Genomic DNA, 17,052 nt, shown 5'->3' on the forward strand with positions numbered 1-17,052 from the left:
ATATTAAAAAGGATTAAACCTCTCCTTGATCACCATGATTACCGCATTGTCTTGCAAACCCTTTTATTTTCTAAATTAGATTATTGTAATGCAGTTCTTCTTGGATTACCTGCTTCCACCATTGCACCGCTTCAACTCTTATAAAATGCTGCGGCTAGGTTACTCAGCAACCTCAAAAGATCAGATCACATTACTCCAGTTCTAAAACACTATGCATGATAAATTTACCCGTAAAAGTACTTTCGGTACACTCGGTCATGACCCACTTCTCTAAAAATTATTTTGTCTAATGATATATTGTAACCGAACCTTTGACGGCACTTTTTAGAATGTACTATAGTACACTTTTACCTACATTAAATATGTGCCTACATGTAAACTGTTGCGATGGTATATAACTTAGCGACAGTATAGAAAAGATTTTAAATAAATAAAAGACCTACACTGGTTGCCAATATTTTATAGAATTCAATACAAGGCCTTATCTCTTATTCATAAAACTTTGTATAAAAACAAGACTAATTGGATGGATACATTTTTCTTCCAAGTTTCAAAAAGAAATTTACGTTCCACAAACACTGGTGGTCTTGAAACTCCCTCTCCAAAACTGTCCCGCCTCACTTCAAGAAGACAATGTGCCCTCTCAATAGCCGGACCACTCTTATGGAATACGCTTCCAACGGATCAGACTTGAATCATCCTCACAAACTTTTAAAAAGAATATAAAAACATGGCTTTTTCAAAAAGCATTTATAACATAAGAATTAACACCTAATTCTAACTTATTTATCACTTTTATTTTTCCTTCTCTGTTTTATTATTTTCTGTTTTACTTTCTATTACAATATATAACCTCTTTAATTTTTGTTATATGTAAACCAATGTGATGACTTTAGTTGAATGTCGGTATATAAAAAGCAAATAAAATAAATAAATATACAGGCGCCGGGGTGGAGGGGATACCGTCCCGATCTGAGTTCCGGCGTTGGTTTGGTGAACTACGACAGGACATGGCTAAAATAAAGCAGGAGTTTGGGGCCATGTTCAGAGCTGCGGGGAGAAGTGCAGTCCCTAGGAAATCGGGTGGCTGAAGTGGAAACCCGGTCGGAGGAACAGACTGTGGCTTGCAAAGAAGAAATGGCAGGCTCTATACTTGAGATGGAGGAGCGCTTAGAAGACCTAGAAAACAGGTCCAGGAGAGTAAACCTGCGCTTTAGAGGAATCCCAGAGCTTCTGACTTACAAAGATTGTTTTCACGTGGTCACTAGCATCTGCACACAGCTCCTGGACATAGAAGAGAATCCAGCTCCGTTACCAGAGATTAAGCTAGAAAGAGCTGAGGGCTCTAGACAAAACCACAAGGCAATTTGCCCCGGGACACAATAGTATGTTTTCATGACTTCTCTATTAAGGAAAAGGTAGCAGCGCTGGCTAGAAAGAAGGGCCACATCACCTGGAACAATCACAGATTGATAGCTTTCAGGATCTTTCCTTGATCACTGTCCGAAAATGCAGAGCCTTTTGGGATATTTTGTCTGTCCTGAAGCGAGAAGACATCAAATATAGATGGACTTTCCCTTTTGGACTGCAGTTCACAGCCAAAAGACAGTCGTCTAAGGTAAAGTCCTGTAGAGGCAGCTGCGGACTTCCTGCGATCCATCAAGATTCCGATATTGCAGGGCAGTGTTCCTGGGATCAGTGGAACGATCTCGGTAAAGAAGAATGATCGACCTAAATGGCAGAGGGTCCAGTAGATGACTTTGCAGATAACCGGACTCACACTTGTCACTGGGAACGGCGAGTGTTGGATGAACTCTCCTTTAGTGAACTCTAAACCGAATTTGGTATATTGCTCCCTTGTGCAAAACAAATATGGTGGGGTAGGAATCTTGTTCGCTCATAATCTAATTGTAGATATAGTTTCCATTCTACGAGATTTCAATGGGAGGTTTTTAATTTTAAAGGTGGCTATTAACGGGGAATGACTCACATTAGTGAATATATATGCTCTGAATACAAACCGGGGGGGGGGGGGGTGTTTCAAACCCTGAAGGAGTCTTTGAACAGGTGGGCTGAGGTTCAAGTTACATTAGGAGGGGATTTCAATATTACTCGATATCCATATCTTGACAATTCTTCAAGGTCTGGGGGTGTTTCTCGCGTACAGAGACAGTCTCTGAAAAATGTAATAAGTTCTTGGGGACTGCAGGATATAATGGAAATTATGAAATCCCACTTTAAAATATTACACCTTCTACTCGGCACCACACTCTTCCTCTTCGCGTATTGACTATTTTCTCCTGCATTCACTGTTGGGAGCTGTGCAGGATACTGGTCAGACCACGCGCTGATTTGGGTGGAACTCTGAATAGGAAAAGATCAACCGGAAATCCAGTTTTGGAGCTGAACGATTATTCCCTTCTCGTAGATAGTTTTGTGAGGTTCTTAATAAAGATATTCAGGAATATTTTTCCTCAATACTGGTGAGGTTTCTCCGGCCATTGTCTGGGAGGGGATGAAAGCGTTCATTCGGGGAAAGCTTCTCTCTCATGCATACTATATCAAAAAAAACAAAAGGCGTCTTAAGAGGTTGTCCCTGATGCTCCGTATAGGTAAATTAGAGCTCCTGCATAAGCATAGGGGGGAGGTCAAGATTTAAGGCCGAACTTTCTGCAGCTCGACAAGAGCTGCAGGAATTGGATGTGGTAGAGATTGCTTTTCAAATGTTCCGGACGAAGCAACGCTTTTTTGAATTCAGTAATAAGGCCGGTCACCCTTTTTTTTTTTTTTTTTTTTTTTTTTTTTTTTTTTAATACAGACATTCATGGAGCATATATCGGTTCACATAGAACAGGGGTATTCTAATATTAGAAGGTTAAATTACATTGAACAGGGGTTCTAAATTATATACCACTATTTCGGGAAATCTGTCATGATCTATAAAGGTGGGAAAGACTATAGCTGTCTTGGTTTGGTAGAATTTCCATGGTTAAGATGAATATCTTACCCTGCTTTTGCTATCTTTTCCAAACCCTACCAGTGCCAATACCTACTAAACTCATTAGGAGCTGGCAGAAAGCTCTGATGTGTTTTATATGAAAGAGGCATCCACCTCAGGTTGCGAGGTCGGTGCTATACAGACCTAAAAATCAGGTTGGGCTGCGTATTCCCAATTTGGAATACTATGCCGTGGTGCAATTGAAAGCTATTTGGGAGTGGCACTATAAAAATACTAGCAAAGTTTGGGTGGATCTAGAACAGGATATCTATGGAAGGCCACCATTAAAATGAGTAGTGTGGCGAGCAAATATTTCAGTGCATGACCTACATGAGGGATCACCCTATATTGGTTACACTTTGTGGTTATGGTGCCGATATCGGGCTCGGCAGGTGGGGAACAAGCAGTATTTAGCACTTAACCCCTTTCCTTTATAATCAGGCTTTCCCCTGGGGGATTTGTATAGGGCAATGTTCTACTGGCAGTCGATAGGTATAGAGAGACTGGAACAAGTGTGGGGTGCAGGCTCTATTTTGCCTTTTGAGGTGCTTTGTCATTCCTATCCACTAGAGGAGAGGGATTGGTTCCCCTTCCCTGCAACTAGTATCTTATGTTCGATATGGGAGGGTAGCTGCAGATTTGAGTGGTAGCAAATCTATGTTTGAAGTTCTCTGTGCTAGATCCGATAAACTCACTAAGATGATTTCTAGATTACTCCTTCCTGGTGGGTGACTTGGAGCACAAACCTACACATGTTTTGAAGTGGGAATCCGAACTCTTGCATTCGATGAAACAGAGTGGGACACATGCTATCATGGGTTGGGGAGGGGAACTGACTCGTCAGCAATTTTGGAGAATGGTTCTAAGTTCCTCTATCGCTGGTACCTCACCCCAGAGAAGTTGGCCAGGATATACAGGGGGTCATTTGCTCTCTGCTGGTGTAAGTGTAGTGAGGACGGTTCTTTCTTTCATATTTGGTGGACCTGCCACTAAGGTGGTGGGGTACTGGGGCATGGTAATAGATTTAATAGCAGACATTTTACTAACGTGATCTTATCTAATACTCCTGGGCTCTTGCTACTTTCGTTGGGCCTCCCGGACCTTGCAAAAGGGGTTGGCTACCTTATTGGATCCATCTTAAGGGGAGCAAGATGTGAACTTGCGGCGTGGTGGAGAAGAGGATGTGCCTCAATGACACCGCTTGGAATCTCGACTACAGCGCTTGTTCCTGCTTTACAGATTAGCCATGCACTTACAGGATGCACTACAGAGATCTGAAAAAACCTGGGATTCTTTCATTAGGTGGAGAAACCCGTAGGGGAGAAAACTAGTGGTTGTGGCCATACTGGCCCTTGAGGGTGGTAATTGATGCAGTCCATGTGTTTTGATCTTGGAGAGACTGTTTGTGGAAGGGGGTGGTGAGGGGTTGATTGGGGTAGGGTTGGGAGGCATGATAGGGAGTGTATGGGGATTAATTTAGAAAGCAATCTCATGGTTGACACTTTGATAATTCACAGTCAATCACAGAGAACAAATAACAGACGCTAATATTAGATGATTGTAAACCAGTTTATTGCTGTTTAATGGTTTTACAAAACTGTATGCAGTTACAAAGGTATTTTTGCCATACAGTCTCTTTTTTCTATGGTTTGTATTTTCTGTCTTTGTCGAATAAACAAATTATAAAAAAAAAAAAGAGAGCTTCTTTCTGGAGTTTGTAAGGCCTGATACACACAGATAACATATTCAAGTTTGCTTGGAAATGTTTTTTAATTGGGCTGTGATATCCAAGACATTTTTCTGTTTTCAGATTAAATCTTTGATAACCAAGGATTTTTTCCTTCATTTGTAGTACAGAATAGTTGCTTGGTTCTGATATTTCTATTAGCAGTAGTGGTGTGCTTTTCTCCATTGCCAATTTGTCTGGTTTTCTGGCATCAAGATTTTTTTATGTTGGTATAAAATGTGAGGGACTGCTGATAATGGATCCAATTTAGATTTTGTCTCATGTACATGCCGGAAGAGTTTGAATCAACTAAACATTGCCTGATGGGAGCTCGTACCAAAACATCCTGTGTCTGGTTATTAGGCTTTAGAGATGTATAAAAGCAAATAACTGAGGTATGATATTTGAAATATAAAAACAGTATACAGATTTTTTTTTTCTTAGCCTGAAAAGCCTTCCTCTGGTGTCTGTCCTGTTAAGTCCCATGCACCCTTCTCATTGTTATGCCTAAGAGAGCAGCACATGTATTCCTCTGCTTACTGCAGTCCCCTGCACTGCCAAACCTGTCTTCACAAGCATGAGCTTAAACATTAACAAGGACTGGGACCCAGCTCTCAGAGCCTCTGGAGCAGTTTAGTCTTTGTTAGTATTTTTAACTTTTATGCATGAACAAGTGATTTCACAGTGGCATGTAGTGCACAGCTTGTTTCAGGAGCATACAGCATCAGACAAAAATATTGTTATCCATTTGTATCTGCTCCTGAAAGACTCTTTCCCTGTTCCTGTGCGACTCTTCTGGGTTTGTAGCTGCACCTGTAGCAAAACTGCTTTTAGATGAGGTAGTAGAGTGGAGAAGTTCCTTTATTGCTGCCTTGGTTAGTCAAATGAAAATGTATTCTTTCCAGTGTTGACTTGACAGACGACGATGTAACGCTCGTCGGCTTCAGTGCTGCTGACACTGGTATAGGGAGTGTGCAGCAGGAAGATGACAGCAAGTTCTCTTTCCTGACCTGGAACGTCGATGGACTAGACTTGGAAAACCTACAGGAGAGAGCCAGAGGCGTGTGCTCCTACTTGGCTTTGTGAGTGTTTCTGCAGCATTTGCTTTATGTTTTGGTATTTCTTCTTCATAATTCTATTCGTAGGAATCGGGTAGGATGAAATAGGGAGGAGGAGGCGGCAAGATGAAGGTTAAGGTAGCAGCAGCGGCATGGAAAGAGAAGGAAGCAGGGAATGGGGTGGGAAAGAAGACAGTAAGAAGGAAAATAGTTGAAAGGGATGGGAAGAGATGAGTCAGAGACTTGAGGGAGAAAGGTGGAGGAGAGATGGAGGGGTGGAGAAAAGGATGTATAAAAGGAGGAAAGCAATGTGTGGGGGGAAAAGGAGAAGGACGTGTGAGGGAAAGAAGAGTAAGATGTTTGAGAAGGAGGGAAATTATGTGAGGAGGGAGAATAGAAGTGTTTGGTAAACACGTGGCAGTGGGATAAAGAGAAACAGAAAATGACAGAATAGAAATGAGACATGAGTGACATCGGCCAAAAAAAGTGTCAGTGGTTTAACAGGCTGAGAAAATAGAATGATTAAGGGAAGAAGAAAAAGCAGGAAAGCGGAGTTGTAGAAAATCTGAAAATCAAGACATAAAAATTCTAACTAAAATGAAAACACAAAAATTGAAAAGTATCAGAAGAAAGGAACAAGAAAAAAAAACAGATAATGGACAGTATGAAATCAAGAAATAGGTTTGAAAATGCTATTGGATGGGGGATGTTTTCAATAACTAAAGCTATTTAAGAAAATGGATTGTGAAGTTTAGGGATTCACAGAATGTTGTCAGTGGTGTGACTTAACTGTTTTTCTGGAAGGACTGCGATTAGAGGGGGATGAGATGTCATGTGCTGAAAATCTCCCTCTTAAAAGTTGCTTCTCTGCCTTGGCAGCTCTCCCATGCCTTGAGATAAACTGGACTGAACCACCACCACCATGTAAGCATTTTTCTCCGAGGGCAAGCAGGATGGTAGCCCTCACACATGGGTGACATCAGATGGAGCCCCAAAGCGGAAAACTGATGCTAGTCACCGATCCACCTTGAGGATCTGAAGATCTGGCTACCCCTCCTTCCTCCCAACTAGGCACACTGAGCATGCCCTATACCACGCTTCCACATGGGGTCCCTCTCCAGTCTTTTTCCACAGAGCTATTCTTTGGTCTTGTGGACAGCTGTTTTTCGTAGGTTTTTCCTTGTTCCATTGCCGGGTCCTTCTCTGCGCCCTCCCATAGTGTCTCCTGGTCATGGTTTTCGGCAGTGCACCTTTGTTTCGTCTGTCATGGTCATGTCCTACTTTCAGCAATGACCCCGGTACCCAAGGACCATGTCCATTTTGGATCCACATGTGATATGTCCTCTGAGATGAGCATCGATTGACATCCGTGGTTGCCACTTATGCGCCCAGATGACCCTGAACGGACTTTGACTCGACAAGATAGATCAGCTCTTCAGGTTGAAGAAGTCAGAGCCATCGGCATTGAAGGACCAAGGAGCCGCACCAATGGACACAGAGCCATGGGCATTGGCTGGACCTTTGGTTCCATTGATTTCGCGGGTGGACAAGGACTCCAGAGATCAACCATTGTTATCTCCTCCAGGCCGAGAATGTTGGGTTCCTTGTCAGTCTTGGCACCATGGAAAGACTGGGCCAAGCATCGAAGGAAGTCAAAGTATCTGCACTAGTCCCCATTGATGCATGGTGCCGGGCACAAGGATGCATCTGCTTTTGCCATGAAACCCTAGAAGCACCCTGCAGCAAGGTGTGCCAGTCGTCCCTCGATGCCAGGGGTCTGCAATGTTTCCACCGATCCTGATGCCAGTCACCGATCCACCTTGAGGGTCTGAAGATCTGGCTACCCCTCCTTCCTCCCAATTGGTCTTGGCATCGGCAACGTTCGAGGAGGAGCTGGAGCATTGGGTCCAGCTAATGGTGGACCAGGCACTGCAGGGTTTTGTTACTGTGGCACTGACTGCACCGGACCTGGTGCCGCCCGTTCAGCTTCTGGAGAGGCTCAATGTGCTCACTAGTGTTACCGACTCAGCTGGCATCTGTGCCCAAGGGGGGGGGGGGCGGCACAGAGGCCTCCCCCTACAGTTATGATGGTAGTCGCTGGTTCCTCCAAGGAGGAAGCTCCACAAAGACCAGTGGAGATGCTGAGGCCTGCTGCCCACTGTCCAGTTCTAACAGTGCCTGCACCTCTGGATGTAGGCTGAGCACCTGGAACCCATCCCCTGTAGCCTACAGTTAGGATGAGAAACCTTGGTATAGGACATGCTGGGTATTCTAGGTGTGCCTAGTCAAAGTTTTATAAAGATAAGTTTTCTGCATCAGGGCTCCATCTGATGTCACCCATGTGTGAGGACTAACATCCTGCTGCGTTCGGAGAGCACCTGTTACAGGAAAGCAAATCTGCTTTCAGATGTATTGCTAAGCACTAAAAAAACAAAAAAAACCCACCATAGTAACATAGGTTGATGTGCATATATATATTTCTTGTGTACAAAATATTCCACCAGTTGGTGTGTTTTGCATCTCTTCTTTTTATTTTAAAACAACCTTTGTTAGGGAGTCCCTTGTGTCTTGTTATTGGTGAAAGCTAAATGGTTTTCCTGTAATAAAATTATAAGATCTCTTGCTGCATTGATTTTGAAAGATATTTTGGAATGTTTTGTCTTGTTTTTGCATTCTTCATTTTTTATTTTTTGTGTAGTGGGATTATAAATCATTTTCTGGCAGCTGATCAACATTTACCCCAGTGGAAGTTGCTTTAAGCTTTTTGGAAGGAGAAATTTGAAATTCTAAATTCAGGAAAAGAAAGCCTTGCTCTCCTGCAGTGATACCTAATGGTCCTTCCCCCTCCCAGTTGAAAATTCCTTAGGTGACTTCCGTGGTCCCTTAGAGGTGTGCCTTGGTCCAGTAGCCGGTTCCCAGCGTGAACTTAGCTGCTTGTACAGCTGAAAGGCAGTGGGTGCAGAAGGCAGAGCGTGGCAGTGACAGATGCCCTCTCCTCCCGCAGCCAGAGACAGTCTCTGTGCTCAGCCGGTAAGCACTGAGCTCCAGTAAGTTTTCAAAAAAAAAAAAAAGAAGAACTTTACCTATAGACAGGTTTTTTAGGCCTTCCTTCGGTCTCCATGCTTGGTGCGCTGACCCAACATCATTCCTGCTTCCATTGGGGTTAGGGGAACTGGGCAGCCTAGTAGTTTGACTGGCCCAGGTGGGCTAGGCACCGCAGTAGGCTTTTCTCGGCATGCTGCGTGATAGGCCGCGGCGGTGTTTTCACAGGCTTGTGCATGCTTTCTGCCCTCTACAGGATATTGGTGTGCGCAGTGTGTCGGCTCTGCACACACGTTGTACATGCAGCACCTATATACGCATAACTTTTTTGAGCACGGTGATATGCTCCAGCAGGGCGCACTAGTGGTGCGTGTGCCTTGCCGTGCTTATTGCTGGGGTGCCCATAATTTGTGTGCATAACTTTTTTGAGCGTGAAGCGTTTGAATGCATGGTTACCACTGCTCATGGTGCCGATAAACAAGAAGCCTAAGCTTCTTTCTCTTTGTGTTGCCTGTCATATTAAGGCATCTCAGGCTGGCCTGTCTTCTACTCCATGTCAGTGCTGTTCAGAAGCTCAGTGAGAGCTATCTTCCTCTGATTTTGCTAAACCTGGATCCTCTCATTCTGATGATGGTCTGGTTACAGTTTTGGCTGGAAGTTTGCCAAATCTAGATTCTCCCTTGACTGGCTCCTCCACTGGCGAGGGCAGTTTTGTGGGACCAGCTCCTGTTCCTTCTGGGCTTAGCCTGGATCTGGCTGTCTTTTCCTGAGTGGAATTTTTTTCAAGGCTTACAAGCCTTTCTTCAGGTGTTGTCGTCCGCTTCTCTCATTTCTGTCCGGTTGGACCCTCAGTCTGGTGACTCCTCCCTTTTCCAATCCTATGCTTTAAGCACCGGGTCTCGCCTCTGCTCCCTGCGGGGGTTCCTGACAGGAATCCGGATGGCACTGATGAGGTTTATCCTGATCCCCAGGAAGATGGGGAAATTCTCCAGGGCTGGAACCGTTCTTTCAGAGAGATGAACTGCTGGCCCTGATTTCCTAGACCTTGAAACAGCTGGCTGTCCCTGGTTCGGATGCTTGGTCAGAACCAAGGAAGGAATCCCATTTTAGTTTCCTTACGTGTATAGCCTCTTGTTTTTTTCTCTGTGATGGATGCCATTCAGGAATTGATTGATCTGGAATGGGGTGCCCCAGAGGTAAATATTAAAGGGGGTTGGATATTGGAAGGCCTGTACCCCCTGGATCTGGCTGTGAGAGAACATTTATGTTTTTCCCCAAAGTGGATGCCCTGGTACTTGCAGTTTCTAAGCGGACGACTATCCCCGTAGAAGGAGGAGCGTCTTTGAAGGTTATACATGATAGGATTGAGGCTATTCTTAAGCAAGCCTTTGAGGCAGTGACTATTAATTTACAGATTGCTTTCTGTTGAGCCCTAGTGAATCTTGTTTGCTTCTCTCTCAGGAGATTGAGTCTAGAGGGAATTCCAGAGTGGTTATGGAGCCTGCTGCTGCCTTTTTAGCAAATGCAGACTATGATTTGGCCCAGACCTTGGCCAGAGGAGGGGATTTGGTGATAGCGACCAGGCGACAACTCTGGTTGTGAAATTGGTCAGCTGATGAAGCTTCCAAAGCAAATCTTACCAAGTTGCCCTTTAAAAGCTCACTCTTATTTGGGAGCGAGTTGGAGAAACTGGCCAGTAAGTGGGGCGAGTCTCCGGTACCTCGGTTGCTGGAGGATAAGAAACAGTTACAGCATCCCTTTGGTATGAGGGGTTGTTTCCTGGGTTCCAGATGTTTTTGTCCCTACAGAGGGATGAAATTTCAGCAGATTCAGCCTTTCAGTAGGTTTCAGTCCTTTTTGTCCCAGACAGCCCAAGTTGAGGAGTAGACTCAGGGAGTGGACCTTCACGAGTTTCCCAATGAAAGTTTGCCAACCCACCTTCCAGAACAGGAAATAGGGAGACATCTCTCTCTTTTATTGGAGGTGGGTTGAGATCACATCAGACCAGTGGGTCCTGGAGGTGATACGTGAAGGGTATGCCCTGGAATTTCGCAGTATTCCTCGGGATGTGTTCATGGTGTCCCCTTGTCATTCCCCGCAGAAGAAGCAGGCAGTGGAGTTCACGATTCAAAAGTTCCTCAGACTGAGAGCTGTGGTTCCGGTGCCTTCGTCTCAAAGTATGGGGCGATATTCCATTTATTTTGTTCTGTCCAAGGAGGAGGGCTCTTTTCATCCCATTCTGGATCTCAAGAGGGTCAACAGTCATTTGAAGGTGACTCATTTTCAAATGGAAACCTTTATACTCTGTGATAATGGCGGTGCAGTCGGGGGAATTTTTCTGATGATCTTGGATCTGTCAGAGGCTTACCTTCATATTCCCATCTGATTGGAGCACCAATGCTTTCTATACTTTGCGGTGTTGAGGTTCCATTATCAGTTTTGGGTGCTGCCTTTTTGGTCTAACCACTCTTGGAACATTTTCCAAGGGTATGGTAGTAGTAGCGGCAGACTTGCGAAAAGAAGGAATCCTGGTGCATCCGAATTTTGGATGACTGGCTGATTTGACCCAAGTCTCAGGAAGAGAGCTGCCTGGTGACACACAAGGTGATCTCCTTATTGCAGGAGCTCGGTTGGGTAGTAAACCTGACCAAGAGCAGTCTTCAACCAGCCCAATCGTTGGAGTAACTGGGGGTCCAGTTCAACAGAGGACAGGACAGAGTTTTCCTACTGGAAGTTCAGATCCAGAGATTGATATCTCAAGTGCGTCAGTTGAACACCATATGCCCGATGGTGTGGTGCTACCTGCAAGTACTCGGCTTGATGGAGACTACTGTGGAAGTGGTGCCATGGGCATGGGCACATAAGTGTCCTCTTCAGTGCTCTCTATCTCGTTGGAACCCGCAGTCTCAGGATTATGCGGTTCAGCTTCACTTGCTGATGGACCACTTCCAGTGGTGGTTGCAGGAGAATCATCTGAGAAAGGGAGTTCCCTTGTCTTCTCTGGCCTGGTTGGTACTCACGACAGATGCGAGTCTCCATGGTTGGGGGGGGGGGGGCTCACTGTTTGGAGTTAACTGCCCAGGGGTGCTGGACTGCTGATGAGTTCCACTGGCACATCAGTCGCCTGCAGGCCTGGGTGCTACGGCTGGCATGCATGCAGTTCAGCCATAGGTTGCGGAATCAAGCGATTCACGTGATGTCAGACAACACGATGATAGTGAGGCCTATATCAATCCCCAGGGAGGAACCAAGAGCCAGCAAGTGTCTCAGGAAATAGACCAGCTGGTGGACTGGGCAGAAAGTCATCTGCAGATCTCAGCCTCTCACATTGCAGAAAAAGACAATGTAAGAGTGGTCTTTCTCAGCAGGGAGAGTTTGGGCCCAGGAAAGAGTGGGTGTTGTCAACCAAGGCGATTCAGCTGATTGTGGATCACTGGGACCTTCTGTTCCTAGACCTGCAAGCGACTTCTCAAATATGAAGGTTCCTCAATTCTACAGTCACAGGAGATATCAGTGGTCCCTGGGAATAGATGCTATTGTACAGGTTTGGCTGGAAGACAGATTGTTTATGCCTTTCCTCCATGGCCCTTGCTGGGCAAGATAATTCACAAGATTGAAGGCCATAGGTGGCTGGTACTCCTGGTTGCGCCGGACTGGCCCAGGCATCCGTGGTATGTGGATTTGTGACTACTCCTGGTGGAGGCTCCCCTTTGTCTTCCGCTGCACATGGATCTGCCTCTGCAGGGACCAGCTCTTCACAAGGATCAGACTCGATTCTGTCTTATGATTTGGCCTTTGAGAGGGTTTGACTGTTAAAGCATAGTTATTCCTCTGCGGAGATTGCCACTTTACTCCGCACTTGCAAGTTCTCCACTTCCTTGGCTTATGTGTGGGTTTGGAGAGTTTCTGAGGCCTGGTGTGAGAGCAGGGTGTTCTTCCTCGATCAGTTAAAATCACTCTTATTCTGGATTTTTTTGCAGGATGGATTGAATAAAGGCTTGGCCCTTATTTCCTTCAAGATGCAGGTTGTGGATCTTGCCTATTTCAGAGGCCTGGTGAATGGTGTTTCTTTGTCTCATCCTGATGTGGCCCGTGTTTTGAAGGGAGTGAAGCATCTTGGGCCTCCCTTGAGGATATCAGTTCCACTGTGGAGTCTTAATTTGGTTCTGGGCTTCTTGGCAGGCCCTATGTTCTGACCACTGCATAGCCTTTCCTTATGGTTGTTGACCTTGAAGACTGTGTTCCTGGTGGCTATATGTTCTGCACATTGGTTTTCTGAGCTGCAGGCCTTGTCTTGCCAGGAGCCGTTCCTTCAGGTGATTCCAGGGGTGTTACAACTGCATACTGTTCCATCTTTCTTGCCCAAGGTAGTATTGGATTTCCATTTGAATCAGTCCTTCTCCTTGCCAAGCGGAGGAGTTTCGCCTTTGGCACTCCATGGATGTTAAGCATCTTGTGCAGTATCTGGAGGTCTTGGTGACTTTTCGAAAGACTGATCTTTGTTCTCCATGGCAGGAGTAGGCGGGGTACTCTGGCTTCACAGGCTACCATGGCTCGTTGGATAAAGAAGGTGGTCACGGCCACGTATGTGGATGCTGGGAAAGCCGTTGCTTACTCAGGTTAGGGCCCATTCCACTAGGGCTCAGGCCGTGTCATGGGCAGAAGTCAGTCTGTTGTCTCCCTTCTATATCTGCTGAACTGCGATGTGGTCCTCCTTACACACTTTTTCCAGGTTTTATTGTCTGGATGTGCAGGGCCGGAAGGATGCAGCCTTTGCACATGCAGTGTTGACCAGACTGTGGGCAGCCTCCCCACCCTGTTGGGGAGTTGCTTTGGTACATCCCACTGGTCCTGAGTCCATCTGTCTACAAGCTAGGAAATGGAGACGTTACCTGATAATTTTGTTTTCCTTAGTGTAGACAGATGGACTCAGCTTCCTGCCCTCAGCAGTGTCAATATCCTCTTATAGGGCTCTGGGTCCCAAGGGATTACTGGTGTTTATCCAGTCCCTAGCTTGGGGTACCTAGAATTTTACGTGAGTTTAGTGTTTATGGTTGGTTGAGTACAGTTCTGGTTACCTGTTTTTAAACCAAGTTTTTGCAAGTCTGTCCACAGTTGCTTTTGAAGAGAATACTAGCAGGCTGGGGTCACTGCAGGACTATATAAGCTGTGAGGTCAGCTTGCTCTGTCTCCATCTGCTGGCAGGGGAGCATAAACCCACTGGTCCTGAGTCCATCTGTCTATAACACTTGGTAAAGCCAAATAAATTTCAATTTGTACTATTGTACTGAGTTTGAGTGTTCTTGTTGCCCTGGCAAAGTCCAGAAATAAACAAAACGAAATTATCTTTTTTTTTTTTTTTTTTTTTTGTGGGGTTACAGGCTCCTGACTAAGGGTTTGAGGCCAGTGTCTAGAGAGAGGCCTGAGACACAAGACAGGACCATGGGCTGCTTGAGAGACAGCCACTTTGAGAAAATAGGCATGCAGCAGTCTCAGCAATGGGTGGCCACTTTGGGCAATGCATCAGTCATGAGGGAGGCAGGAGCTGTGAGCAGCAGGATAAAGCTTTGAACAAGCAGCACACACATTGTAGGGGTGGTGCTCAAAGGAACAGCCACTGAATAGGAAACGTGCCAGTGGTGGTGGTGGGGACAGAGCAATAGCAGAGGGTCATGCTGAGAGGTGCTGTGCTGAGCAGAGAGAAAGAGATCTGTTTCTGCATGCCACAGGCTCCAGCAAGAGCATTAGTGGTGGGGTTGGAGGTAGCGGGAATGGGCCCCGCAGTGCTGCCTCCTCCTGGCACACCTGCTTGTGTGCGATGTCATGTTGATTGTGAAACAGTGGCCTAATTTTTTTCTAATTCTTGACCTCATTTTGTGATGAGGTTTAATTTTTGTTGGCTTCTTTCTGGCCACCTGATAAGGTTTTGTTTAAGGCAGCTGTTCATGACCGCTTGCTATTAGAATAATAAGGTCTTAAAAGTCTTTCAAGTTTCAGCATCATATAGAAAAGTGGACTTCTAATGCTCATTTAGTATGGAGAAAAGTTTCCGTTTCTCCAGGCCAGGTTCAGGCATATAGTCACGTCTGGTTTTGTTTTTTGTTTTTTTTTTTGCAGTTCAACTTTAATCCCTTCAGAGTAGATCAACACTTTGTTTAAAATCTTCTCTTCTCTTACTGCTGTAGATACAGTCCTGATGTGGTGTTCTTACAGGAGCTTATTCTGCCATACTACGACTACCTGAAGAAGAGAGCAGTTACCTACACCATCATTCCAGGTACAGATGAGTATTGAGAAGGTTTTGTGATGCAGCACAAAACAAAAAATGTTTGGAGAGGTTGAAAGCCTTTATTCACTTTTCTCCCTTGTGTCCTTATTTTGTTCTCCCTCCCAAATCTCACTAGTGATCCTACAGAGCACCCAAGCTTTCCCAGTCAAGTCCTCCTCCCCTCTGTCCCTAGACCATTCAGCATTACTGTGAAATCTGCAAATGTCTTAGCTGACTTCCCCAGTCTTGGAAAACACAAATCTTCACAAGAGATGGGAAGCTTCTTTGGAAAAAAAAAATGGTTTTAACAAATTCATCAGATTTCTTCAAAAGGTCTGGGAAAAAATCTGTTTGGATTAAACTGGGTCCAGTAATCTGTTGGATTTCCCAATTCAGCAAATCTGCTGTCAAGTTCTGGTGAACCATATTTCCACAGCACGTTTGTGTGCAGGTGTATCAGTCACTAGGGAGAAAGAGGCTTTTTTTTTTCCAGGAAATGTTTTGATATTTTGTAAAGAGCTAGAAGAGAGAGGCATGAGAGAAAACAAAGGATTTTCCCACTGCATCTAGCCAGACTGGTCCACGCACATGGGTTGTGCTCCCAGATGGCGACAGTAAAGGCTCACTGACCTCACCCCTTATAGGGTCCTCTGCTGCACTCCATGTGCCAGTATGTTCTCCAGCAGATGGTAAAGCAAGCATCCATGCTACCATTGAATCCTGTTTTTTGTTTTTTTTGTTTTTTAAGTTGGATGAAGAGGAAGGATTGGGTTGGCTTCTGGGCTGATCAGACTCGGGACTCCCTCCCCTGGTTGACCTGTCCCTGGGATGACAGTGTTGTGACTTCCCCCCCCCCCCCCCCCCCCCCCCCCCCCTCTGTAGTCTCTTTCTCTGCCAGCAGCTTCCCCTGGTTTGAGAATTTTGATGTCTCTTCTTTAATCCTCTGCCAACCTGTCCAGTGTTTATAAAGTTCAAAAAACCATAGAGGAAAAGGTAAAAGAAGCCTTTGTTTATGAGCTCTGGCAGTGGCTAGGTTGATTCAGAGCAGATTAATGTTTTTTGGTGAGTGTTTTGTTTTTTCTTCAGGACAGAGACAGCAGGGGAGGAGAAGTTTATGATAATGGCTCAGGAACACAGGAAGACAGCCCCTGCTATGTACTGCATGCGGAATGTGAGGAAATGTTTTGCAGGGGCTGCTCCGAGGAGAGGGAGGCTGAGTGGCAGTAGAATCTGACATTTTGGGAGGAACCACAATGGTAGGGTTGTTGGGTCAGTCTGTTCCCACAGGCAGGCTTGTTTGGTGTGATGGCCATCTTGGATCTGCAGGAAGGAGGGAACTCTGAGCTTGAGGCCTCCCTCTTTGCTTCCCATGGTGTTAATTGCAGGCTCCTCTGGAAGTGCGGGGGATGCGACAGTCAAGACTACAAGATGTTTGTCTGCTGTTTCTGATCCAGTGCCTACTTTTTTGTCTATCTGCAGTCTCAGCAGAGTTCCTTAAGTGTCTATGCAAAGCTTTTTGTTTGTGGAAAAAATTGACTCCTGGTGTTTCCCCTCCCCCTCGTGGGTACCCCCAAACAGAATTGTCAATGGGTACTGGCTGCAGGTGGGTCAGAAAAGAGGATAAATCTTATGACTGGCATTTCTTTGCTGGCTCTAAAAAGGGCTAGAGGCAGTGAGTTGGAGGAGGTTGAACATTCTCCCAGGGATGGTGATTCTCCTGTGATTTATCTCATATTTTCATAAGGAAGAGCTTCCATTGCCAATTTGTCTCTGAATTTTGAATATAGCAGAGGAGAAGAGGCTGTTCCGCAGAATTCCACTCCTCTTCCTCGATCATGGCAGGTTTGTGCCAAGTCCTTCATAGTTGATCTCTGGGGAATGGGATTTCCAGAGGCCAGTTTTAAAGGACATAAGGCAATATCTAGGCTCTTTCCTTGAAGGACATAGGAAAGAGAAGCTG

The 17,052-nt window shown here is 45.4% G+C and overlaps 1 protein-coding gene across 3 annotated transcripts in view; it reads left to right on the forward strand.

Annotated features, from left to right (window-relative positions):
• The window catches only part of TDP2 (tyrosyl-DNA phosphodiesterase 2), a 52,250-nt gene that overhangs the window by 16,231 nt on the left and 18,967 nt on the right, over positions 1-17,052 (forward strand). For all 3 annotated transcript variants that reach the window (XM_029590773.1, XM_029590771.1, XM_029590772.1), the window contains exons 3-4: positions 5,630-5,806; positions 15,010-15,101. In XM_029590773.1, the coding sequence (XP_029446633.1) occupies positions 5,630-5,806; positions 15,010-15,101 (269 nt within the window). The remainder of the gene's footprint in view (positions 1-5,629; positions 5,807-15,009; positions 15,102-17,052) is intronic.

Source organism: Rhinatrema bivittatum, chromosome 2 (assembly GCF_901001135.1).
Source record: "Rhinatrema bivittatum chromosome 2, aRhiBiv1.1, whole genome shotgun sequence".
NCBI classification, from domain to species: domain Eukaryota; kingdom Metazoa; phylum Chordata; class Amphibia; order Gymnophiona; family Rhinatrematidae; genus Rhinatrema; species Rhinatrema bivittatum.